Below are 27,939 nucleotides of genomic sequence, written 5' to 3' on the forward strand. Positions count from 1 at the left end.
GGAGGAAGGCACAGATGGCCAGGCAAAACTAGCTTGTAATGAGTGCACATCCAGTTATGTGAAACACATAACCAAAGGCATAGCCATTTTCAACTTCACTGTATCCCTCAGAGAAGAATGGACAACATACATGAGCTTAGTCTCTTATATCTTAAACCTTTGCTTATTTTTCATAATGATCTAATTACCTTAATTGATTCTGAAATAAAAAATTAGGATCTATGAACTAAAGGAAGGGGTTTTTTTTCCCCTTCTTGCATTCCTATGCCAACCTCTGCATCCTTCCTTAAAATGAGTATTGTGATGTAGTTTCTTCTTGCTGTAATAAAAAATTTTTTGGTGAAGTGATAGAAGTTTTAGAAAATGCTGAAAACCCCTAAATATTGTGTTAGAATTTTTCCTGTAGAAAACCTTCATTGACTTGTGCTTTGTGGTAAACATTCTTGAAGATATTTCCTCACTGGACAGACTACTTCCCACCCCCCAAATTATATATGTCTATGGTATAATTAAATTCCAAACGTTTGAAGACATTTTCATATTATCTGCATGCTCTCTGAATGATAAGGTGCCTTGGAAAATGTGAGACAGTCTTTTAAAAGAAATGCAGTAATCATACATTGATTTTAAATGACCCTGTCACACGTGAAAACAAATCAGATTGTTGCTCTTAATGAGCTTTTCAATTTACTATTCAGTAGATCAGATAAGTAGATTTAAGAGGTAATGATCCTGTTTAGTACTCAAGCTTGACTGTCAGATCCTAGTAGTGGAGAGAAATCCCTTGGGACAAAAACGTTGACACAGTTCTAGATGGGATAATGGGAATCAAAGCTAATGGATGATAAAAGGAATGGTGCAAGTTACAAGGATAATTGTGGATTAAAGCCCTGCCATGTGTCAATGTTGACTGTTTTTTCTAGTATCTTATTGGGTCAAATCTGGTGCTCTGAGAAACTGTTTTGACAGCAGAGCACAACAAACCTGCCTGCCTAGCTTCCTCCTTTCTTGAAGCCAGGGACAGCACAGAAGACTTCCTTGTAAGAACTACCAATTTAGAAAAGATATTTTTTAAATGTTTTAAAATGTCTTGAATGTTTAAAATCACATTTTAGTTATTATATTTTTATTATTCAATGTGGCTTGGGTAAAATCAAAATTAGATTAATTCTGAGCTATGCCATAAAAAAATAGCATTTCTAAAGCCTTGAAAATGTAAACTTTTGTTTTACAAAAATACGGTACAGTGTAGTGGGGGAGATGGACACCCAGACAATTGCAGTGTGAAAAATACTGTGAGAGAGGGATAGACCAGACACTGTCGGAACATAAAGGAGAGTGCAACTCATTCTTCCTGGGAAGGCAGAAAAGGCTTCCGAGGAGATGACTTTTGAATGAGAATCAAGGGGAGAGAATGAAGGCAAAATGATTCGGGCAAAATGAACAGTACATGAACTCCTAGAAATCTGAAATTTCATGAGAAACCTCAGTTGGTCCATCAGTATTTCATTGTGGCTTCAGATGGAGATGAGGTATGTTGGGGCCAAGTTGTAAAGGGCCTCATGTGCCATGAATCATATCAATATCAGAGTTTCCAAGGGCCCAATTTACTCCCATCCATGAGAGAGGTTTCGGGTTATGCTGAGATAAGGGAAACTTCCCTTTCTACATACCAGTCTTCCTTTGAGCCTTCTATGTGCTTAAAGATTTCTGATCATTGAGGATTGGTGGTAACTCATTTCCTGAGATTTTCTCTCCCTGGCTCGCTCTTCCCCCTAAACATCTTACTAACAGAGTGATAGCTTCAATCTAATGAGAGATGAAGGCCTACTCTCATGAGCAAAGCCATAGATATAGTAATTGAAATGCTTTTCTGTAGGGCTCAGAAATTAGCAGAAGAGTTGCAACAGGAATGTGAATCTCAGTCTTCCTTTCTCTCCCCCAGCTTTTCCCCTCCACCTTTCTGCCCCTTCTTTCCTTCTTTTGCCCTCTCCACTTGCCCCTTCCTTTCCCTCTCTCTCTCCCACTGATTCACTACTGCCTGAGCAGCTTCTGGTTATAGGACTTAGGTTGAAAGCCCAGAACATGAGCTTCTACTTTAAATAGTGTTTAAAATCCAGATATGAAATCTCTGCAATGAACAGCCTCCCTCCCCTGTATAACCCTGTAATTCTGAGTGATTTGTGGTGCCCTGTGATTTTTATCTCACCTTCATGACCTATGGCAGTATACCAAGCTGGTGTTTACACGTGAAAAGCAAAAGGCATAGGGAGTGAAAGCTAAGTTGCCATACCATACCCTAGGAAATAGGCAGATCAGGAGAAAGTGAGAAAACGCAATCACAGGGGATCAAATCACAGACGAAAAATCCCATACAGCTGGTGTCTGGCAGGGATAACCTGGAATCACACCAGAGCATCAGGGAGTATGGAGGTGTCAACCCACCTCTCAGCTTTGCCAGGCTATTAGGGAATATTCCATTGGCTGCTGGTGGCATTTTCCCAGTTGAAGTGGGATATGTGTTTATAAGCTCAATGTGGCTTGGGTTGGGACTGAAATGTTGCACCCCAAAGTGTGCAACCAACACTCCCTAATTGGAAGCTTAGTGGACTCCCAGGCCCTGATGTATTCAGCAGAGAATCTCTGAGCCTGGGATTTCAGTTTCAGCATGGAAAGTAAGACGTATCTCTGTATTTGGGGGAACTTAATTGAGAGATTTTTGAGGAGAATGTCTATAAATTCTTTAATTTCCTCTTACTTTTGAAATCCTTATTTTTATAACTGACTAACATAATCCTGAATTATTTGATGGTTTGCTGATATCTGGAATAGATAGAAATTTTTTAAATGCCGGAGCATTTTATTGAGACACTTCATTTTTTAGCCCTTTATATACATATGCCCGTCTTTGAGAAAGGGGTGGTTTACCACTTTGAGAAAAAAAATTATGTGGTGTTCTGGGAACAAAACAACTACGTGAGTGTGGGTGTGTATTTCAAAAAATAAGAGAGGTACTTCCTGGAAGAAAAAGAGAGTAAATTATTAAATTATACTTTTTTACAAAAATCCTTCATTTGCTCTCCCTACGTACTCCCGTCTTCAGTGTGGATGCGACAGTGCTTTAAATCTTACATTTGTTCAATTTGAATAGTCTTTTGAAAATATATGTTAATGATAAAGCTTTTAACAGTTAAATGTTTTCATCCAGGTATATGCCCGTATGTCAGAAGTTTTAGGAATAACAGATGACAACCATGTTCTAGAAACATTCATGACGAAAATGTGAGTTCTTTGATTTTTCTTTCGTTGTTGTTGCTTTGAATGTAATAGATATTTTTACTGTGTTTAAATCTCTTAATAATTTTAGTTTTTTAATAAAAGACCTTTTTAAATTATGCTATAATTCTTAGAATGGTAGCATTGTTCTTAATTGAAACTTAATTTCACATATTTAAAATTCACAATCCAAAAGACATTCTTATCTGTCAAGATACCCATACAACTGCAATATGCAACATCAAAACATGGGTTTTAAAACGTTTACAGACTTTGATTCTTCAAGTCAGTTGGGCAGCATTTTTGTTTTTAATTAGAATGAAAATACCCAATTTCAAAGACCAACTGAAGAGATTATTGCAAACTGGAATCATTGGGAGAGGTCTGATTGCCTTAAGACAGGGCATTCATTGATTCCAGCGGAAACCTATGGCTATCGGAGACATACTCATGGAAACTTGCCTTAAATCACCCTTTTTAATCTGTTAGCAGAATAAACTAGTTTCTAATCATGGACATAATTTTGTACATTTAGCCTGAATTTGTATGCCTCCATTTGGCAACCCACTTTTATCTGTGTAACAGGTAGATAGTACTGTGTTGCTTGCAGAGAACAAAGCTACATAAACAGTCATGATCATAAGAAGTGAGCTTTGGATCCACAAGTTTGATGGTTCATTTCTTGGTCATAACTGTGAGCCTCTATTTGACTTCCTTTGTAACTCTTGCTGTCATTCCCTAATATGTTTATTTTAGATACAAACTTGATGTTTCTTCAGTGAAACAGGCAATTTTTTAATTTATAAAACTAAATTTAGAGAATTATATACCATTTGGAGAACAATGTTCATTATACATTGATTGGATATAATTTTGATTATGCCATTAAAAAGAATAGAATAGAAAATGTTCCCGTGGTATTTAAACCTGTTTTTCAATTTTGTGAGATATTTCTGACTTGGGTGACCTAACTTACGTAAATATATGTGTATTTCCATGTTCTCTCTATACAAGCAAATACCTTACTTAAAATTAAAACCATTTTTTTTTCATATTTAGTGTTACAAATCTTAAATACTGGGGAAGATGCGAGCCCGTGATTTCAAGGACTCTTCAGTTCCTAAATGATCTTTCTGTTGGATATCCTTTTTACTGTATATCTAGTAATGTATAGAAACACCCTAACACGTGCATTCTGTTGGCCAGGTGTTTTCCTTGTTCATAATGTTTGTAATTGTTTTTAATTAAAAAAAAAACAAAAAACCTTTCATTTAGCCTTATCTGCAAAGTATGTTTTTGAAAGATTTGTATTAGCTACCAACTATGAACATTTATCCAGAATCACAATTGAATTTGTATGGATATATAGATTCCTAACTAGTTAAAGTTATGTTTATATCCATCCAGTTTAATAAATGGATACAGAAGAAAGTATGCAACCACATGTGTTTTAGTCTGTGATTTTTCTTAATTGTCAGGGAGTTCTTGTTTTAAAAGAAAGCATGTAACTAATTTGAAGAAGGTCAAGATGTTCTAAAAATATTACCTTCTAAAAATTGAATTCCTGAGGGTAAATACTATAGCTTCAGTATTCTTCAATTGAAAAGAATATTATTTTGATTAGTTAAGAGGCACAAAGGAGTAATAGGAAGAAAATTATATAAGTTTTTTACCACTTCTTGGATTATTGCCGCCACCAAATCAACAGCTTATTTACTCTAAAATAAGATTTCCCATTATGCATTAAATGTTTGGGTTTCTATCTTCAGCAGATTTTTTAAATCTAAAACCAGAATCATCTTTTCTTATTATATTATAGCTAATACTATTGTCCTGTTTCTACCAATGAGAGAGAAGCATGTAGATTGTCTTTTATATGTTAGCTATCAAATATATAGGAGTTATGAAAAATAAGTGTTGGTTTAGTTAACCACCAAGATTAGCTGATATTTAAATATGAGGACAGCATTCTGAAAATCGGTGGCATTAGATGGAAATTTTTAATGTAGGTTTACTGCGGGAATATGTTTGTATTAGTTAAGTTTAAAATTGTGTTCCTTGGGAAACCATAAAAGATTTCCAAAGTATTAGACACCCACTTTTGTGCTGGAATTTAATATGCAACTTTTTATTGGAAAATAATCGTCCTTGTCTGGCAAAATCCACCATGCAATATTTCTGTTAGTAGGTATAATGTAATAAAGACAGGGAGGGCTATTTATCACTACAAATTTTGAGGATTTCAGGATTCTTTTTATTATTTTAATATATTTCTTTGATATTAAATCAGAAAAATGATAAATTACACCTGTCCAGGCTGTTTTTCCTTTTTACTGGAAAGTGATGTACAACCCAATTCCAGTGGTCATTTTGGCTTTTTAAGATATGTATTTTTTCCTATTAAAAAAAAACTCAACCTGTATTTTTTTTTAATAATAATGCTGAAATACTCTTTATTTCTAACATATGAAGTGGTTTATAAGTACTTCCTAGTCTTGCAAACTCTGGCCTTTTCACAGTGAATTACTTTGAGAGCATATTATCTGGAAAGAAGCCGGTGTTATTTTATAGCACGTATCTATTGTTTAGATTTACCCTATTTTTTAGGTTGGAATTGAAATCTAATATAAAATTAATTCAATTTGTATTCTTTTTGGAATAATTTGCATAATGCCTAATTTATTTCTATCCTCTATTTAAGTAAGATCCTTTTCCTATCACCTTATATCTCTTATATATTCTTTAATCCTAAAATTATAACCGTTTGTTTCATAAGCTGTTTATTGCTTTTGAACACTTCTTTTTGACGTTAATAAAAAATCATATTTTCAGAAAACTTACTAGATAAAACTTAAAAGCTATAACATTTAAACCAAGGGATACGAATGATTTCAACTTGGGTACATTGATTTATATTTTTTAACAATTATTTCAGGTTTCCATATTTAGAAATATATATTAGTTCAATTTGATTTCAGTGCTCAGTTATTTGAATTATAAATCATTATGTCCCTTCTAGCTGATCAGTCATGAAATATCTTTGAATTCATTTACATAATGGAATATGTGAGTAGTATGTCTATTTCAGTGCAGTTGCTGGTTACCTAATGCATGTTTTGTTGTTTCCAATCGATTTCCTTTTTATAATGTGTTTTTAAATCCTGATTTTAAAGCAATACATTATATCTGTGTTAAAAATAAGATGGCACTCTTCAGCAGTAGAAACAGTTATGCAAGATAAAAATCATCACCAACTGGCCTCTATTAATGGAAATCTGTTTATATATTAATATTCAAAATATTTGTATTTAAAATATTAGTAAGGAATAACTGAAAAGCGTCTTACTACAAAGTTTTTAAATGTTCCTGATTACTTTCTAATGCATGTCTTCAGATACTTTTCATTTTTTCTGTTTTTATCTTCTTCAGAGTGAATCCTACTCAGTGTTTGTTTATGGTTCTCAAAGCCAGTCTGTGAACTTTGGTGTTCTTGTATCTGACCACTTGTTTGGAAATTGAAATCACAAAAGATCCTCATTTTTAGGAAGTGCTGAAAAGTCTCGTGTTTACTTGCCTTAAGATAATAGTCTCAAACTCTAGTGATGATCAGAATCATTAGAGGGCTTGTTAGAATACAGATTGCTGGACCTCACCCCCAGAGCTGATGTTTTAGGAGGTGTAAGACTGAGGCCTGAGAATTTGCATTTTCAGCAAGTTTCTGGTGATGCTGGTGGCTTAGGGGCCAAACTGTGCTTTTTAAGATAATTGGAAAATAGGACTGGATATCCCAAATAAGAAAATCAGGTACCTCTCTATAGGACTTTGTCTTCACTAGGGAAATGCAGACTTGACATTTTTGGAGATAGTGTAGTTCCTCTAAATCATAATGTGTGTGACGAGGCCATTACATTAAGTCCCCAGATTTTGTTTTATTTTTTTTTTAAAGATTTTATTTATTTATTTGACAGAGACACAGTGAGAGAGGGAACACAAGAAGGGGGAGTGGGAGAGGGAGAAGCAGGCTTCCCGATGAGCAGGGAGCCCAATGTGGGGCTCGATCCCAGGACCCCGGGATCATGACCTGAGCCGAAGGCAGATGCTTAACGACTGAGCCACCCAGGCGCCCCAAGTCCCCAGATTTTAACTGGAGAGCCTGTTGCATTTTACCCCAAGGTTTGAAGCTTTCCAAGTTGGTAAGACTACTGTAATTTTAAAATCCAGTGGCCTTTTTGAGGGAAAATTTGTTTTCCCATCAGATTCATTACATGGGGCATATATAATACATTTAGCAGATACATCTGAGTAACTTTTTAATAAACTCTTCAAATTTCCAAGACTAAATTTCAAGAATTCCAGATTCTAAATAACTTTATCTAACATGTACAGAGTTGAAATGGCTCTGTCCTGGGCAGCCCTCCACATCCAGGTTTAATACTTGTGGATCCTTTTCCCTCTTTCAAATACTTTCCAGTTTTTGTCTAACTGGGAAAGGGGTTTCTGTCTAGTTCTGTCTAACTGGGAAAGGGGTGGTATTGTTTAAGTGATGGAACAGGGAAGCTGCTGGGGAAACTGGGGAGAGAAGGGTCGTACAAAGCAACCAAATAAACTTAAGTGTTGAGAAAGAGGGAGGAAAGTGTTACATTTCATCAAAAATTCTGTTTGTTTATTAATCATTATTTCAAGGGTTTTTTTCCCTTGAAAAGTAATTGATCAGTATTTCTACTTAAATTCATTGTTTACTCAAATTTACAGCAACAACATGTCTCACTTTGGGTTTCAGGTAGATAATAATGAGAAAGGAAATTTCATTTTCTGTTAGGCCCTCTGTTGGTAGTTGCCCTTACTACATCATCTTCAAGAAAACCCAGAATATCTTTAGCTTTTTAAAAACAGACCCCAAACCAGATTCTACACTAATTCGTGAATTTATCCAAACTCATTTTACCCTGTTGCGACTGTTAACTACAGTTCTTAGGATGAATAACTTCTCCATGTTATTGCAAGACCACCTATATAATTCGCAGGGCCACCTACAAAATGAAAATGTGGGGTGCCTTGTTCATAAGTTATCAAGAATATCAGGGCACCTGGCTGGCTCAGTCAGTGGAGCATGTGACTCTTGATCTCAGGGTTGTAAGTTCGAGCCCTTTGTTGGGTGTAGAGATTATTTAAAAATAAAATCTTTAAAAAAAAAATTCAAAGGCACCTAGGTGGCTCAGTCTGTTAAGCGTCTACCTTCAGCTCAGGTCATGATCCCAGGGTCCTGGGATTGAGTCCCGCGTCGGGCTCCGTGCTCCACAGGGAGTCTGCTTCTCCCTCTGCCCCTCACCCCACTCATGTTCTCTCAAACTCTCTTTCTCAAATAAATAAATAAAATCTTAAAAAAAAAATTCAAGACCTCAACAACACAGCATTGAAGCAAGCACAGGCCCTTCTAAGCATAGAAGGACCCTGTGCAAGTGCATAGCATGGACATCTATGAAGCTGGCTCAAGTTCTTTGTTAAAGAAATAGTTCCCTCCATTTGGCTTCACACTAGCCCTCTAAGACTTTGAGACTATCTCCTTAGTTCCTGTACACCAGGATTTGGTGAATATAATTCCTACCCACATGCATCATAAATCTGTTTATCCGTCAGTAGCTTCTCTCAATTGTTCTCATTTTTATAAGCCAAAGAGTCTGCTTCCTATTCAGGCTGCTTGGTCACCGTGATGCTTTTCTTTTTTCAACCCCAAACCTCTTCCAGTTTCATTTGTCTTTTCATGCTTGTTTTTTGTTGTTGTGTTAGTGCAATACCCAGAACTGCATCCTTTTAGATTTAACACTAAGAGTAAAATAATTTAATTCCATATTCATCCTAATAATTTACTTTATATTACTGGCCTCTTTCAAGTCAGCAAATATTAATTAAGCATTTTCTAAGTACAGAGCAAAAAGACAAATGAGACACAGACTCTGCCCTCACAGATTCTAAATTCTAACAGGATTGATCCTAATTCCAGACCACCTTTCACATATTTTTCCTAAGAGCTCAAAGTCTGTTGTTTTAGTAACATAGTTTCTTTTTCTTTTTAAAATTTAACTCAAATAAATTATATGCTAATTGTCTGAAAGTCTGTGCATTAAAAATAATGTGGGTATGTGATATTTTGATATGGTAGTTTTGAGGGAGCTCTTTTTAGGGTCACTTAGATGTAGCTTATATAGAAACCATTAAGTATACAAGTAATGTGCAAGCCAGACCTCCTTACCCTCTCACTGATCTTCCCACCACTGGGGTGTAAATCCTGAATTAGGTGGGGGTCAGGAAAGAGTAGGGGGTGGGAGATGAAACCAAGGTGTAGGATGAAATAAGGGTGAAGGATGGAAGTACAACTGGGTATGTCTGTTACAGGAAATACTTAGTAATAACCAGTACTAATTCTGCTTTTGTGAAACAGAATTAAAATGTATTGCTTTATTTCAGTGAATACCACCATCTCCAGATGGTTTTGAGAATGTTAAATAAAACTAGTTTCAGCATATATCCCTCAGGCGTACTTCTATTAACATTTCTCATCAAAAGAAATGTTGATTTATTTCTTTGTTTTCTGTCTCTATTATCCATGGAAAAGTCATCCCATAATTTATCTGCTCCATTTGTTTTTAGACTAGAATCAAGTGTGAGAATCCTCTCTACCCACTTATTCAAACCTTCACCCAGTTCTTTAGATTCTTGCTTCACAAGATTACCTTCCTCGGGTATTATTGTGATCTGATCATTTCTCTTCCCAAAAGCCCAGAATCGCTTCCACTTGCTTCTCAGGTCAAAGTAAAATTATTGATTAGAACTTGAGTCCTGTAACAGTACTTGACTTATTGAGTTCTCATAACTAATTTCCTGATCCACCACTCAACCACAATTTGTACTTTATGCCCAGGCCAGGGAAATTTATTTTACCTTCCCCTTGACACCCTTCATTGTCTTTCACTGAATCACCACATATGCTATTCTTTTCATTTGACCCATTGCAACTCAATTAGGTCTCTTTTAAATTTTCAGGTCTTGCTAAAGACTTAGTGAAGCCGTACTAACGCAGTTATGATCCTTTGTCATGGTATGAACTGAAAGAACATAAACAAATCATTTAGTTTCTCGGAGGCTCAGTTACTTCATCTGTAGAAAGGGAATATTATCTGTCTCTTGGGATTTTGTAAGGATTAAATAAAATAATAAATATGTAACAATACATCTTTGCCCAGCAGCCACGCTAACCTTCTCTGTGTCATTCCAGGTTTCGTATATGTGCTGCCGAAGCCACAGCACTGTAACAATACATCTGTTTATCTCATAAAATAAGGCGCCTGGTACTGCTGACCCCATCACATAGGAGGTGCTCACGGAATATTAATTCCTTTCATTTTCCTTCCTCTCATCTTTATTTTTCTTAATGTTCCTGAACACCTAGTCTTATCTATATATCTGAGGATGACTATCATATAGCTTAGTATTGGCTAGTCCTTTCTATTACTTTGTAAGTTATTAGAGATTAGGAGTCTTTTTTTTTTTTTCCTCTTCTCTTGTTTCAAAATTTCACATAGTGGGCATTTGAATTAATGTTACCCCTTTTGTTAATTGACAAAGCCTTAACTCGTATTCCTTATAAGTAATTATTAGTATTCCTTAGGATGCTTCATTTTGGTTAGGTGTATTTGGATGTTTTTAGGTTAGTGGGGTTTATAAACGTAATCTCAATTTTGAAATAATGACACTAAGATTTCAGTCATTGTACTTTGTACGTATCATCCGCCTATAGTAATTTCCAACACATCATTTTCTTATCTATGAACTTTCTTCTATCATCAGGATCTAATTCTGTCTGCAAAAACTATTTTTAAACATGTATGGTTTTTAAATAATTGCCTAGATCACTGTATCATCTACGTCTGGTGCTTAGTGGATATCATATGCCTAATATACCACTCCTTTTGATTCTAAAACAGAAATTGCTTCACATTTTAACACTTCTGTAAATAAGATATACATAAATACCACAATTGATGGTATTTTAAAACACCTTTCTTAGCACATACAATAATGATGTCTATTATAACCAGTGGCATTTTAGGTTTGATGAAATTTGTAGATACTCAGTAAAGGCTAGATACCATGAATTGAAGTCATTCTTGGTCCTGCTATATGCCCATCAGCTACTAAAGTGTGTAGTACTCCTGTAACTGAAGAAACCAGTTCATTCTCAATTTGGTTTTCCCCTTCAAAGGTACAAATTTTCAAAATTTTCAAAATTTTCCATCTGTAAGATACACCATTTGTCTTGACTTTTTCTTTCCTTTCTTCATTTGTCATGTTAGCTATCAATAAGACCGTGTTCACCTTCCTTGGTGTTTTCATAATCACATGGATACAAACAGGAATTTCCTCGGAATTTTGTTCAGTGCGTTAACATCAGCCAGGCTATGGAGTTTGCTCTGTCCTGGGTGTGGTGAAGGCTCATTAATGAGCCTAAAAGAACAGTTTCCGTGTCTTTTCTGGGACCCAGTTCCAGTTTCTCTTAATGTTTCAAAAAAACTAGTGATCTCTGTAAAATCACTGGCCTCTTCAAAATCAAATGGATATGATGTACCCTAGTGAAAAGAGCTTATAGTGTAGAGTCAGACAGATGTGGATTTGAATCTTAGCCCTACCATTTACGTGTTCCAAGAGTGACCTTTACTAAATTCTCTTACTCACTACTCTAGGCTCCTGCTACTGGTGCTGTTACGTTAGCCACCATTACCATGCTCACTGTGAGGAGCTGCTCCAGACAAGCCTCTGAAATCTAACCTAGTCCTGCCATGCAGCTAAAATGCTGCCACCCAACGGAAATGGTGCGTCTTCTGAGAATCCGAGGCTCTTAGAGAAGAACAAGATGAAAGTAAAAAGATCATAAAGATGATGTATCCATTTGCCTTTTTAAAAAAAAATTACAAACTCTCTTAAGGGCCGTGATAGCTTTGAGTTGAATTCCTATAAGGGAATATAAATAATCAGATGAATTCTTATTTTTTTCTTTATTGAAAAAAGTAAAAATTTATTCTTAATCTTTTTTTTTTTTTTTCTTTTTTTGCTTTAGAATGTAATTAAAAGGCAGTGAGGCTGGCCTTGATACAAAGTGCACAGATGCAGTTCTACAGAAAATGTGTCTTTGGCAGATGAGATTCTTCCTATGAATGTTCTGTTTATTGCTACCATAAATATTCTATTGTCAAAACATGACTTGCTGTTTATTAGTAGCACTGACAGGAAGACTCCTATTAATGGCAGCATTCTTATTACCCATAGACCCTGTCACTTTTAACTTTGCAATTCCGAGAGAATTGTATTTGGTAATTACTTAAGATATTTCTTAGTTTATTGATCCCCACCCCTGTTTAAATGAGTGAAGATTGAGTGGCAGTTCTTCTGCTCAGTGATTTATATTGGGGAAAAAAATCATCAAATCTCATCTTTGTACACAGGGAAAGACCTCCCGCCTACCAGCCCTGATCTTGTTCCCCTTCAGCCTGCCAGAAAAACACAGTGCATTGAGCACCCACTGAGAGCAGTGCACTGAGGAAAATGCATAGGTGTGGCCCCTGCCCTTAGAAAGCTTACAGCCTTAATATGGGGGTGAGCCAAATACACATGCTTAACATGCAACTGGAATTGTTGCTTTAGAGTCAGAGGGACTTGAATCTGAATTATACTGCTTGTCTTTTGGAAAGTTTTATTGAAGTTTTTTGAATTTGTTTCCTCATCAGAAAAACAGAAGTGATACTGCCTATCCCGTGGGCTTGTGAGAATTAACCCTGCAAGTAGCAAACATTCTGTACATGTTAATTCTCTGCATCTTTGTGTCTTCCTCCCTGACTTATAGTTGGCAAAGACATTTGCCTCATCTGATCCTCACAACAATCCTGTAAGATAGCTTGGGTATCACCCTCATTTGTTGGAGAGGGAAACTAAGGCCCAGAGTAGCTGAGTATGGTACTCAGACTCATCCAGCTGACTGAATGGTGTAGTCAAGCCAAAAGCCCAGCTTTTCTGACTCGTGTTCAATGTTTTTTCCTGCTCTTTTACACCGACACCTGAATGACTAAGTAAGAGAAGAGGGTGTTTGTATACTCAATAGATGTTCTTAGCAACACATCAGCCCTTCTTTGATGGCAGCGTTAACGAGAAATTATTTAGGTCTTGTGCTAATGTTTATGATTTCTCAACTTTATTCTCATTCTGAATTGAACTGTTCAGGTGGTAATGTGGTACACTACAAAGAACATGGCCTCTGTAGTCAAACCTCAGTTCAAATCTCAACACTGTCAGTCCATAGCTGTGTAATCTTGGGTAAGTAACTTAATTTCTCTGAACTTCGGTTTTTTAATCTATGGATTAGAAAAAAATAATATTTAACAGGGTAATTGTGAAGATTAGGTGAATGAACAAATATGAAATGTCTTAAACCTAGTAGGTACTTGAGAAATATTAGGTCATTTAAACCTGTCCTTCAACACTTGATGACATGCAATCGGCTACGTCTTTCTGTGTTCTGATCTTCTTCATCTAAAGCAGAATTTCCTTAGATTTCTACTAACTGGCTCATTGTTTCTTAGAATTGAATAATTTTCTCTTTCTGGATACTCTATTATGAGTCTTTTATAATTATTTTTTATGAAATAATATTAAGTGAAAAGAAGTTCTCGAGTTATATCCAAAATGTAAAAAGGGTCAGTTTTAATTTTCTACTGTCAAGGCTTTAATAGTAAAGAAGTTTTTGTCTTAATTATAAAAGTCATTTTTCCTCCATAACTAGAATATGTATAAGATAGGAAAAGTAATTGCACTGGTTAATAATGGATTATCATTCTTAACAGAATGAAAGACACTTCTGTAGGAATACTCTTTAGAAATAATATCGATTCTTCATAAATAGAAATTGATGCCATTATAGTTCAGGATTATTTTGTGATTTATTATCTATTGATAAGACAATTATATTTCTCCAGATTCCTTAACTTCTTTTACCTATATCCTTTTAAAAAAACTTGTGAAGATAGATGCCGTGAAATTCATGCTAAAAAACCACACAGTAAGTCTTACTTCTTTTCATTCATGACTAGAATTTTCTGGATAGTTTAGGTAAAGCGTTAGTAACTTTGGATGCTCTTCTGCTTTCATTAGAGTGAACACTTTCCCTTCCTTGGAATCAGTGACAGTTACAGTCTCAATGACTTCAGGTGCCGAACCACTTTCTACACCGCCCTCACTCGCCTTCTGATGGTAGATCTAGGTAAGGTGAAGAATTGATTCTTAACTTGATTAATAAGGGTTCAGCAATATACTTGAGCAGTTAAAGGAGCAGACTACTAGTGAGTACCATATTTAAGTTACTAGAATTTGCCATCTTTGACAGTTTTCTGCAACTCCCTATGATTTGGGCATCAGAGCCAAAAGACAAATCTTTGTACTTAAAGTGGTATTTTTCACTTCGAATAGAACCTGCATTAATTCTTTACCTCAGGATTTGTTTTCTGGGTCTCCTTTGATCCATTAATTTTACTGCTATGAATCTAGGAGTAGTCTTAAATAGAGAAAAGCTTTACACATAAAGATTTTCTTTGTAATGACATTTAATCTAGAGAGAAACTGGAAATGATGTAAATATCCAGCAATAGGGAATTGTAAAGTTAAAGCACATCTACTTACTTGATGGAGTAGTCTGTCGTCATTAAAATCAGGATTTGAAGACAGTGCAATACATAACATTTTATAATATTAAGTGAAAAAGCTAGCTGTTAAACTGTGCAAATGATATGAGCATGCCTGGGGTGTGGGTGAGGAATGCATCCAAAAAAGACTTAAATGAAATTCTTTAAAAATGTTAAATGTTGTTTTGTGGTAGTGACTTTTTCTCATTTTTGATTATTTGAAATTTTCTTAAGGGGGTACTTTTATAATGGGAAAAAATATAACTTCTTTAAAAATTTTTCCATTGAAAAGCTGAAGTTAGCTAGACATATCCACAGGTAGACAGTACCTGAGGATGGGCACTTAAGCCTCTTTGTGGTGACCATATTATGCTGGGTTCCCATTTTCCCCCCATGTTTGAATACTGCAGGTTAAATTAATCAGTTTATAGACACAAGAAAGAGTTCAATCAATGACGATATCATCCTTAGAGAATATAATACTGATGATACTTTTTTCATCCTTTCTCTTGCAATGTATTGATTGATCCATCAACTTAAATATGAATTTTTTAAAAACATGATCATACAAAAGGAAAAAGGTTAATTTTCTTTTGCACATAAAAGACATTGCTCCTTGTAATAGAAAGGTGACTAAACCACCCTCTGTTCCACATCTGTATTATTTTCATGCATTTCAACAGAATAAATTACCAGAGAGACAAACAGCCAAAAGTTGAGAGAAATGCATCTAGAATGATTAAGGAGTTTGTGGGATTGATTTCTAAAGAAAGATTAAAAGAACCATGTATGTATAACTTGGCTAAGTGACAACTAGGGCTTGAGGCAAAGAGAACTGTCTATAAATATTTGAAGAGTGTAAACCAGGCATGCAAAACCCAATCATCTGCTACCTTAGGCAAGTGGGAGATCTGAGTGACAGCTTTGCATACTGCACCCTGGTCTGTATTACCTCTTGGCTGCTGCAGTGAGAGAAGAGGAGCGGCCTGACTCTTTGTCACTGTCCTCAGTAATCACTGAGAGAACAGTGCTGGGAGCTCTGAGGGCAGGACAGAAACCAGCCAGGCATCCAGGCCCCTGCCCTCAAGGAGCTTGCCCTCTTGCTTTCCTCCCCGTTGTCCAAGCATTAAAGAAGAGTTGTCTAGACCTTTGTCTAGACTGAATTTATTTCCTAAAGCCTTAAAAATGCTCCTTACATGACCCTGTCAGACAGTGAAAGAAGTGGGGAGACCAAAGTTAAAGAGAACTAAATGGAGCAGATTTCCTAGAAATAGGTTCATGTCACACGCATTTTCAGGACCTGGAAATGGAGTGGGTCAAGATCCTTTCTCATACAGTCATCATAGACAAAAGAACCGTCCATAAATCCATGGTGGCTTAAACAACAGGACAGCACTACCAGTACTGACAGCACGCCCACACTTACCATTGTGATGATAGCTGAGAGTCACGACGGTGCCCAGAGAGACCCTGCATTGCACGCTGCCACTTTGAAGACTCCTTTTATTTAGTATCGCTTAGTGTAAACTATGAGGTATGAGAAGCCCAAGTAAAATATATAAATTTGAATAACTGAAAAAGGATTTTACTAGGTTTCTCAGGGTTAGATTCCTTTGAATTACTTAACCCATAACAATATATAGTGTAAATTTTTTTAGTTCACGGTTTTTTCAAAATGGTAAGTATCCACTATGTTGCAAACACGTTTTAGATAGCTTGGGAGGAATAGAAACTGACTATGTGGAAGTGCCTGGTACGTGGTAGGTGCTCAGTACAAGGAAATTGAATCTGGGTATAGATAAAGTTAAAAACAATGGCAACTACAGTCATGGAACTTTAACATTGTTTGAAAAGAAAGTCTTTATTTATTAGTGGTTTTCACTTTTTGAAATAATTAAATGTATATTATAAGCATCAAGGGACAATTTGTGGTCTATATTAGCAGAGCTTCTATTTCTTGTTAAGAACCATAGTTGCTCTTCTTCCCCAAAATACATTGAGCTCCTTCAGGACATGGACTTTGCCTTTTTTATGTTTTCTAGCACCGATCTCCATATTGCTACATTGTAGGTGCTCAGTAAATATTTAGTGAATGAATGACACATAAGTGTGTTGCAACCAAGATGCCATCATCATGGTTCCTGGAATCAGCAATTCCTTCCAGGTTCTTTCTGGGAGTAGCTTTGATCATTGACCTCTCCAAGACAAAACAAATCAAGTGGCCGACTACTTTCACAAGTCATCAGCTACACGTGGCCACTCTTGTGCTCAATTAATCGCTTGTTGCTCTCTGTTCAAAGTGTTATTACTTTATAGATGATCATTTGTTGAGTGTTGCTGAACACAGTTTTATTATTTGAAGCCTTGTCTCACAAACTAGGTTGACTGGAACGTAGCTGCCAGAGTTCCTGTATGTGTGGCTTTATAGTTTTCTATTGTGTATTCACTGTCATGGAAACAAAGAAAAAAGAGATGGTGCTGTTGTCAAAAGAAGCACAGATCCATGTATTAAATGAAAGAAGTAAAAATATTAGGTAATGAGAATTCTTCTCAAAGAAAAATTAGAGAAGAACTTCTTATATCACTGATATTTTTTTTTCTTTTTGTAAAAAATCAAATAGAAGAAACACCCGAGCAACCTGCTTGTGAAGCATGAGATGTAATTCTTGGACTGAAATATAAAGCATATTCTAATTGAATCCAACAAACTAAACTGAGTATGTTGTGTATGAACCATACCTGCACATTGGAGTGATTAGAAAAGGGGAAAGAAATTGGGTGTCACATTAATTGGTGTTTACTTTGAAATGCATTTTGGTTTCTAGTCAATTATTTGTACTTTGTATGAATTTAATTAGATGCTATGTGCCCCAGGTTGTATTTCAGATGAAAATGGGGGTTTTTTGGCAATAAACTGTTGTACCATTTTATCAAATTGCTCCTTGGCTACACTAGATGAAATGTTCGCTTGTATAAAGAACAGAATTGAAAGCATTTCATCATCAGAATGATGGTATTTAATGTTGGCAATGTATTTCTGTATTCTAAGAAATTATAAAAATTAATGCAAAAACTCTCTTCACAAGATAACATACATACAGAAGAAAATGGGTGGCCATCCATATGTGCACGCATGTTAGCCCTTCCAAGAATCACTTAAAGTTCCCTAGGTTATTTTTAAATTAACTTTGTCAATCTAATAAACTAAAGGAAAGATAATATTACCCAAGCCAGTAAATGGAGACCCTCCAGGGAGCTGTTCAGTATAAAATACTTGAATAAATAAAACCTTCTATTTTGTTTAATTTGAATAGAGGTGAATTCAGTTGACAAATATTGGAGAAGGGAAGTGTGGAAAAGAACTACAACAATGCTCTTTGTTTTGTGGAGTACTGAATATTATTCATTGCAAATTAAGTTTTTACCAACCACAAACTTAGAATTACTCAGTGTCACTAAAATTGTTTTTCGTTGGTGTCCCTAACAGTTGCTTTTCTCGGCCTTTTTATGATTGCACCTTATCTTGAACTACTCAGATGAGAAGCATGTTGCTAGGATCTGAGTGAGCAGTGTTTTCCTCAGATACTCAAACTCTAAGAAAAAGCCCTATCTTGTAACGATCAAGGGAATGTTAATATTAAAATGTTATTTATAGACATTAAGAGATATTTTCTCTTTAGGGAGGAGCGTGCTATAATATTTACCTACCTTTGTGGCTTTTAATAGATAATTGGCACCTGAAGATATCCCTAGCTTAAATTTGAGGAATTTTAAAGAAAAAGTAAATGACTTGAATAAAAAGGGAAGAGTATTCTAGAAATAGCTACTAATGATAAAAGTAAAAATATACAGAGGAAGGAAACTTTCCTTTTCTCTATTAATAACAACTAACATTTGTTTATAAATTTATAGTCTGCAAACCACTCTCACCTTCTTCTGTTTGATCCTCACAGCAGCCCACGTGAAATAGGTATTATTGCATTGCTTATCTGTTAGAAAGGTGAGGTTCAGAGAGACTACATGCCTTGCCCAAGGTCAGTCGTATAACCTGTAACCACACACTCACTTGTACTACACTGTTACTTCACCTTTTTATATTCTCAATCAATTAGGAAAGGTAACTCTTTCTTTTTTCTTTTTTATTTGAACTGTTTGGACTGAATGATTGATTTGAGGCTTCAGGGCAGTGAGAAGGGAGAAGGGATTACTTTCCAAGCTTCTATCAAATAACCAGATAGATTCATGTTTATTATTTGCCCTATATAGGTATATAATGGTTCTCTGGTCAGTGAAAGTCAAACGTAGTTTTTTAAAATTTGTCCTCATGTCCTAATAATTGGCCAAAGCATATTTATCCTCATGGATAAAAAGAAACAGAGGTAGATGTCCCAGAAGGGTTTAGCAAGTGAGAAGCTTGATCAGAAATAACTAATGTTCTGATAGGAAGAATACATCAATATATCACCGGTGTCCATGACTTGGCAGAGACTATCTGGAAAATAGACATGGGGGCGGGGGGACTGGGCAATAAGGGGTAAAGAAGCAGCTGGAAATACTTAGAATCTATAATGAGATAATTAAGACTAATTAGCCGGCCCTGTAGGCAGAAAGCAGCCCATTAAGTCCAGATCCAGTTTTAATAACTTACCTGGTTTTGAGGGTAGAGAGTCCAGAGCACCTCAGGGAATGAGATGCTTCAGGGGTGAAACTTTTAGGGTAGGTTTCCTAGAAAAGGAGTAAAGGGTCTGCAATGGGCAGTGTATTTTTCTTTCGAGAACTATAATAAACATTCTGGTTCCCTAGGGAGAGGAATTAAAGGGAGCCTCAATTTTCTCATCTATGAAATGGAGATGTCTAACGTAAAGAATTGTTATGTGCTTTAAATAAGATAAAGAGGTGTGAAAAGGCCTGGAACAATTCCTATCACAAAACAAGTACTCAGTATATATTAATTAAGACAGAAATATTTATTGGATGTACAATCAGGGGCACTGACTGACACCAGGACCTCAAAATGAGGCAAGTTCAGTACCTATAATGCAGTTACTCTGCCTTCAGCACTTGGGCTCTTATTTTCCTACAGAAGCAGGAGCTGATGACACTTCCTGACAGGTCCTACAATAGCCTGCGCTCCCTGAAGCCCCAGTCCTATCACAGCCAGCTACACCTCCTAGGCTGTGTAGGGGGAAAGTGAAAGGAAAACTAAATTTGGGCCCAAGTTAGCTCTGGCTAGGCACCTTTCTCAAGACTTACTCTAATAGAACTGGAGACGTGCTATCCTAATGAAGCACTGGGGAACAGCAGGTGATGTGGGCCTAGGCCTGCAAAAGTCACTGGCTCTTTTGATAGGACCCAATGATGCTTGGTTTTAAATAGATTATTTTCCTCACTCATCTGCCTCTGTATTTCCTTATTTATCTCCCCTCTTAATTCTCCGTAGTTTGGAACAGAGAGCTTCATAGCATTAGATGTGACCTTTACTAAGGTATTATTACTAATATTACTAATGTTACTAATATTAGTAATATTACTAATTACTGATATTAGTTTCCTATTACTCCCATTACAAATTACTGCAAATTGAATGGCTTAAATATTACAGATTTATTATTTTACAATTCTGGAGGTCAGAAGTCCAAAATGGGGTCTCAGTGGGCTAAAATCAAGGTGTCAGCAAGGCAGCGTTCCTTTCTGGGGCTCTGCAGAAGAATCTGTTCCCTTGCCTTTTGCAGCCTAGATGCCACCTGCTTTCCTTGGCTCATGGCCCCCTTTCTCCAGCAACATCTGGTGAAAACCTTTTACTGCCATCTCCCTGGTTTTCCCCGTCTACTTTTCTCTAACACTTTCAAGGACCTTTGTGATTACCTTGCACCCATCTGGATAACCCAGAATAATCTTCTATTTTGAAGATGATTAACAACCTCAATTCCCCTTTGCTTATAACCTAACATACTCACAGATTCCAAGGATTAGGACATGGGCATCTTCGAGGGGCCGTTATTCAGCCTACCATACTAACCTGTCACTAATACCAAAGTATTTCACACAGTAGTTATCATATAATAAATCCTCAGTAACTGTTGGCTACCATCATTTATTATTATCATAATTATTTGTACTATTAACTTCTCCTTGACTACTGCCCCAGATCCCCAGTAATCCAACCTCTATATGCATTTGAATTTGAGGAAATGAGAAGTTTCACTGTTCGGCATACTTTTAAAGGTGGAGAGAATTTTGTTGATGGTGGTTTTTTGTTGTTTGGGGTTGGGTTTTTTATTTTTATTTATTTATTTATTTATTGAGATTCACATGCCATAACATTCACCCTGTTAAACTATAAGTTCAGTGGTATTTAGTACATTCACAGTATTCACAAGGCTGTACAACCATCACCATTATCTAATTCCAGAATATTTTCATCACCCCAGAAAGAACTCCTGTATCTTAAAGTAGTCATTCCTTATTTCCCCTGTCCCTGGCTCCTGGTAACCACTAACCTACTTTCTGTCTCTATGAATTTGCCCATTCTAGAAATTTCATATAAATGAACTCATGTAATATGTGGCCCTTGTGTCTGTCTTCTTTCACATAGCATAATGTTTTCAAGGCTTATTCATAGTTTAGCATGGCTTGGTACTTCGTTCATTTTTATGGCTGACTAATATTCCATTGTATGACTATACCACATTTTGTTTGAACAGTTGGGTTTTTACCTTTTGGCTGTTATGATAATGCTGGTATGAACATCTGTATGTAAGTTTTTGTGTGAACATACCCTTTGAATTCTCTCAGGTGTATACCTAGGAGTAAAATTGGTTAATCAAATAGCAATTCTGTGTTTAACTTTTTGATTAATTGCCAAACTGTTTTCTACAGTGGCTGCATCATATGATATTGGCTGCACCATTTTACATTCCCACCACTCAGGGTCTTAAATTATATAAAATAACAAATGAAGCATCTTAAAAATAACATATCTGAGAGCCAATATACTAAAAAGGTTACTGTTAGTATTTTATTTTATTTTTTAAGATTTTATTTATTTATTTGACACATGGGGTGGGGAGAGCAAGCACAAGCAGGGGGAGCAGCAGAGGGAGAGGGAGAAGCAGACTCCCCGCTGAGCAAGGAGCCTGATGTGGGGCTCGATCCCAGGACCCTGAGATCATGACCTGAACTGAACACAGATGCTTAACCGACTGAGCCACCCAGGTGCCTCTCTGTTAGTATTTTAATGTGACTTCTCTGAAGGAAAAAAAAATTGAAACTCCTAAAATGAATAACTTTCTGTTGAATCAGATCCTCAGAAATCCAGTAGAGGGGATTAGATTTGGGTTTTACCTAAAAGCTGAAGAATTTATCATTTTTATTATGCATAACTGAGAACTTAAACAATGTTATGTTATTATTTTTCCTGATGCCAATGAAAATATTAGTCTGTAAATTGGCACTTCACCTTCCAATCATACTGGCTTCTGGGCTCTGGTCAGAAAAAAAATGAGCAGCTTCAATTATTATTCATAAAATGATCATATACATTTGGCGTTTTAAATATATGACTGCATACTTGAATATGAAGTTGTAAAAGAGTGAACTTGTGCTTTTCTCCTTTCCTGTCAGAAGCAGTAATTGATACCTCTAAGAGTAATACAAATAAGGAAAAAAATCTCTAATAAATGTTGTATAGAGTTTGTTTGCATGACATAAACAAAAATGACCAGTTTTCCAACTTAGATAATACAACGTATCACTTTGCGATAAGAGAGGAACAGTGCTAACTGAAACATAAACATTTTTGTGGAAATAATGCACCAATGTATCATATTTGCCTATCTTAAACTCAAATGATTGTTGAGGAATCCCTTTCTCCCTACCAGAACCAATGTGATTGTTCTGCACCCTCTTCTTTTTTTTTTTTTAAGATTTTATTTATTTATTTGACAGAGAGAGAGATAGCGAGAGCAGTAACACAAGCAAGCAGAGGGAGAGGGAGACACAGGCTTCCCGCTGAGCAGGGAGCCCGATGTGGGGCTCGATCCCAGGACCCTGGGATCACGACCTGAGCCGAAGGCAGACGCTTAACGACTGAGCCACCCAGGCGCCCCTCTTCACCCTCTTCCAACTTCATGCAGCTCTAAACTCAAGATTCTGTAACCCTGACTTCAGGGCCTACCTCTGATACCGTCCACCCCTGTAAAGACAGGGGAGAGAACATGAGCTGGAGGTGAAGCCAATGGAATTGGGGATCCAAGGCCACTGACATTTACCAGCCCAGGGTTGTTGGGCAAACCATTTAACCCCTTTGAGCCTCTCTGTTCGCCTGTAAAATGAAGGCAATCATCATACAACTCCATAGGATTGTTGGGACCGTTAATGATTTGCAGCAGTGCTTGGAACCTAGGAACAGCTACATTGGTGTCTGTTAAGTAAATCAAGTATTAAACTCATTGCCTTCACATAATAAGCACTCAGGAAATAACTACTGTTCTGTCATTCAGTCACTACACAACTATTTCTTGAATGCCAGACCCTATTCTAGGCACTGGGGATGTAGTCGTGATCAAAACAGATGAAGTTCCTGCATCGAGGAGCTTACATTCTATTAGGGAAGACCATGAATACATACGTGAATATACAGCGCGGTCACAGTAAGTCCCATAAGAAAAATAAAGTAGATTATGGGAGTGGAAAGTGGGTGGGGGTTGGGGTGAGTTTTACAGTAATGTTTTAGGTAGAGAGGTCAGGGAAGGCCTCTCTGAGGATATGACATTAAAGTAGAATTGCTGTTCACATTCCTTTCTTTAGTATTTGCTCTTCGACTTCTCCCTGCACATATTGGTGGCTTGTCTTCTGTGCCTTGATTTTCCCATACCTCAAACTTTGATTGAGGAAAGAGATGAGTCAGGAAGTTTTCTGATCTCTAGCTCCATGTATTAAGTGAAGGGTTAAATGGTAAAGTCCTGAATTTATCTTTGTTCTGATTAAATATCTTTATCTTGGGAAAGCTTTGCTCCCAAAGGAAGGGTATTAGGGGACAACCTGGTGGTCACGCTTTATTTGACCACCGTAATCACCTCTCTAGGTCCATATAAAGCTTAAAACAACAAAAATGTTAATGGCTCTCATTTATCCAAAACCAGAATGCTAACAAGTAGCAGAGGCAGGATTTGAGCTTAGAACCTTCAAAGCATCCACTCTTTCCTGTACCCTTATCTGCCTACAGTGATTGTTACCACTGTTCTCATGAATAATTCCATATTTAGAAGATACGTTATCTTAGGGGAGTAAGAATACATCATTTAAATATAATGTGTATATATATTATATATTTAAGGCTTTGATAATGTCTACTTCAATTAGCTATTGTATTATTCATATCAGGTATTAAGAAAATAAGGGATTTTTTTAAATTCACCTTTATTTTCATTCAAATACAGTATTTCCCTAATACATGCCAGGCACTGTTCTAGGTGCCAATACTATAATGCTAGCACCACCCTACTATTTATTGAGCATCTTCTATTTTTCATGTGTTAGAACATTAAATATTCACAAAGATAGGTATTTTTATCCTTATTTTGTAGATGAGAAAACTGAGACTCAGGGTAATTAGTGAATATCCGAAGTTAAGCAGTAAGGGGTGGAGCCAGACACTGGTTCTGTTTATTGCTGAGCTTTACCTGCCTACATCATTCTCCTTCACTGAGAAATGCAAAGATACAGTCTCAGCTCTCCAGAAGCACAGCCAAAGATACTATCAGTGTAGGCTGACAGATCTAATAATTTACATACACACATTATAAATTTTATTTTATTTAATCCCCACAGTAACCCTCATCAAATGGTGGTAGTGGTGGAATGATGTTAGGCATTATTATTAGTGTTATTAGCTATATGCCTAAATATCTACAAATTTGAGGCAGACTGATCAATGTTACGTATTGTCAAGAGTAGACAAAATGCTGTGGCATCCCACAGGGAGAAGGGGGATTGCTTGTGGGGGGCCTTAGGGAGTACTTGCAGGCGAGCTTAGCTCAGATTGGGAGAGCTGCTGTTTCACCTGGGCTTGGAAAAGGAAGACCTTCTGTAAAGGTCTCTAATGTTATCACCAGCTGACAGAGGATGTAGCTAAGAGGAATAGCTTGGTCGCGTAGCCAATTGACAGAGCACGGATTATAATCTGGTCTGCTTTACCCTTCACTTAGAGATCTGACCCTGTTTAGAACAGCATACCAGGAAAGTCTCATTGACCTTTTGATATCTCTTTGTGAACAAAGCTAAGTCCTTGATTCTTTTGGACTCTGGAAATAAAGTGCATAAGGTTAAAGGGGAAAGAGAAGTAACAAAAGGTGAGGGTCAGCCAGATCAGCCACTCCATAAGAGGCTAAAGATCCTGATTGTGCCATTGACCTTCTGTGTTATCTGTAGAATGATGTACAGACCAGTGTTTCTCAAATATTTGCATACATCTGAATCACCTGAAGGGCTTCTTAAAACAAATCTCTAGACCCACACCCCCAGGGTCTCTGATTCAGTAGCTCTGGGATGGAACCCAGGAATTTACACCTGGTAAGTTCCCAAGTGATGCTGATGCTGCTGTGTCAAGGACCAAACTTGAGAATCACTGATCTCTTCTCTGAGATCTTGTTTCCTCTCTGATGCTCTATTTAAAAAGTGATAGCATCGAAATCAGGAGGTCTGGACCATATAGGGTCACTTCCTAAGTATGCTACTTTGAGCAGGTCACTTAACCTTTCTCTGCCTGTTTCTTCATCAGTAAGGTGGGGGGCTCACAATTCCTGTGGGGGCATTGGATGAAGGAAAGAATCAACTCTCTCATTTAAAAGAAACACCTTGGGGCGCCTGGGTGGCTCAGTCGGTTAAAGCATCTGCCTTCAGCTCAGGTCATGATCCCAGGGTCCTGGGATCAAGCCCCACATCAGGCTTCATCCTTTAAAAAAAATTAAAGAAAAGAAACCCCTTGGGACGCCTGGGTGGCTCAGTTGGTTGAGCATCCAACTCTTGATTTCAGCTCTGCTCATGATCTTGGGGTTATGAGACGGAGCACTGCATCGGGATCCACATGCTCAGTGTGGAGTCTGCTTGAGATTCTCTCCCTCTCCCTCTGCCCCTCCCCCTGCTCACTCTATAAATAAATAAATAAACAAACAAATAAATAAATAAAATCTTTAAAAAAAAAAGAAACCCCTTATGAAAAGAATACTATGTAACTTGTCAGTTGTGTAGCCAGGATACGGAAGCAACCTAAGTGTCTATGGATAAGGAAGATGTGGTGTATGTGCACGCGCGCGCACACACACACACACACACACACACACACACACACACACACACTGAAATATTACATAGCCATAAAAAAGGATGAGATCTTGCCATTTGCGACATCAATGGACTTAGAGGTATTATGCTAAGTGAAATAAGTCAGACAGAGAAAAACAATACTATATGATTTTTCTCAGGTGGAATGTAAAAAAAATGAATAAACCAAAAGCAGAATCAGACTATAAATACCAAGAACAAACTGATGGTTGCCAGAGGGAAGGGAGGTGAGGGGATGGGCAAAACGGGTGAAGGGGAGTGGGAGATACAGGCTTTCAGTTATGGAGTGAGTGAGTCAGGGGAATAAAAGGCCCAGCATAGGGAGTGTAGTCAGTGATACTGTAATGGCATTGTGTGGTGACGGATTGTAGCTATAGTCGTGGGGAGCAGAGCATAACTATAGAGAAGTTGAATCACTATGTTGTATACCTGAAACTAATGATAACATTGTCAACTAAAATATAAATTTTTAATAAAAAATAAATAAATTGCGATTTGTGCATAAAATGTTTGAAGTGAAGATTCTGTTTTGACAGAATCCTTAAGGAAACTGCAGTCTAGGGCGCCTGGGTGGCTCAGTTGGTTAAGCGACTGCCTTCGGCTCAGGTCATGATCCCGGAGTCCTGGGATCGAGTCCCACATCGAGCTCCCGGCTCAGCGGGGAGCCTGCTTCTCCCTCTGACCCTATCCCCTCTCATGCTGTTTCTCTCTCTCTCTCTCTCAAATAAATAAATAAATAAAATCTTTAAAAAAAAAAAAAAAGGAAACTGCAGTCTACATTTCAAGGGAAAAAACAATAGAAAATGACTTGTTTCTATACAGAAAAGGAAGCTTGGTGCAAGAGGAAGTGTACCCATGGAGAATGTACTTAAAATCCAAATGACCCATGAGAGACCCCCATCCTATTTGGCAGATAAAAGTTTCTCTGCTATCTATTTAACAAATTAATAAAAAAGAACATAAATAAAGGGGAATAATAACTTAGAGCTATCTGGGCACCTGAGTCTTTGAGCCCTTTAGGGCCTTGGCACCTAAAGAGAAGGGGAAAAAAGGATCCCTGTCTCTGAGGCTTTGAAAGTGGCTTTCCTTGAGGCATTGGGGAAGCTCTGGGGGCACTAAGAACTGAAGGGCTGAGATGCCTGGGGCATGAGTCTGTTTGATCCAATAAAGAGCCAGAAAAAAAAAATGGCTGGTAAGTAATTTTGCTATTTCATTTGGTGCAAAAGAGAAGGCAAAACACAAGAATATTCAATGAGCCAAACAAAGTACAAAATGCAGCATGAGTGTGAATGCAGACTGACCCTTTCCCAGGGACATTTCTAAGCCTGAATGAAGCACTCACTGCCTAGGCTAATGTACAATAGCATGCATTTTAAACCATGGTGACCCTTTTGTTTTTCTGATAGGCGAAGATGAAGACGAATTTGAGAATTTCATGCTGCCTCTTACAGTGTCTTTTGAAACAGTATTACAAATATTCAACAACAACTTTAAACAAGAAGATGTGAAGGTGGGTTTGTTCCTAAATATGACGAAAGATGCTTTTGCTCATGCTGGGATATCTAGATCCACAAAAAGGTTTCTGCATATTTGTACG

At 37.0% G+C, this 27,939-nt stretch overlaps 1 protein-coding gene and 1 non-coding gene across 5 annotated transcripts in view; one reads left to right on the plus strand and one right to left on the minus strand.

Annotated features, from left to right (window-relative positions):
* RANBP17 (RAN binding protein 17) overlaps positions 1–27,939 on the plus strand; it is a 321,688-nt gene that overhangs the window by 223,727 nt on the left and 70,022 nt on the right. For all 4 annotated transcript variants that reach the window (XM_078066864.1, XM_078066861.1, XM_078066863.1 and 1 more), the window contains 5 exons: positions 3,209–3,282; positions 4,336–4,416; positions 14,317–14,380; positions 14,473–14,581; positions 27,749–27,852. In XM_078066864.1, coding sequence (XP_077922990.1) covers positions 3,209–3,282; positions 4,336–4,416; positions 14,317–14,380; positions 14,473–14,581; positions 27,749–27,852 — 432 coding nt within the window. The remainder of the gene's footprint in view (positions 1–3,208; positions 3,283–4,335; positions 4,417–14,316; positions 14,381–14,472; positions 14,582–27,748; positions 27,853–27,939) is intronic.
* LOC118521231 (U6 spliceosomal RNA) lies at positions 10,479–10,581 on the minus strand. The gene has a single exon (XR_004910058.1). It is a non-coding gene; the product is annotated as a U6 spliceosomal RNA (small nuclear RNA).

The sequence above is a fragment of the Halichoerus grypus genome, chromosome 2 (assembly GCF_964656455.1).
Source record: "Halichoerus grypus chromosome 2, mHalGry1.hap1.1, whole genome shotgun sequence".
Taxonomy (NCBI): domain Eukaryota; kingdom Metazoa; phylum Chordata; class Mammalia; order Carnivora; family Phocidae; genus Halichoerus; species Halichoerus grypus.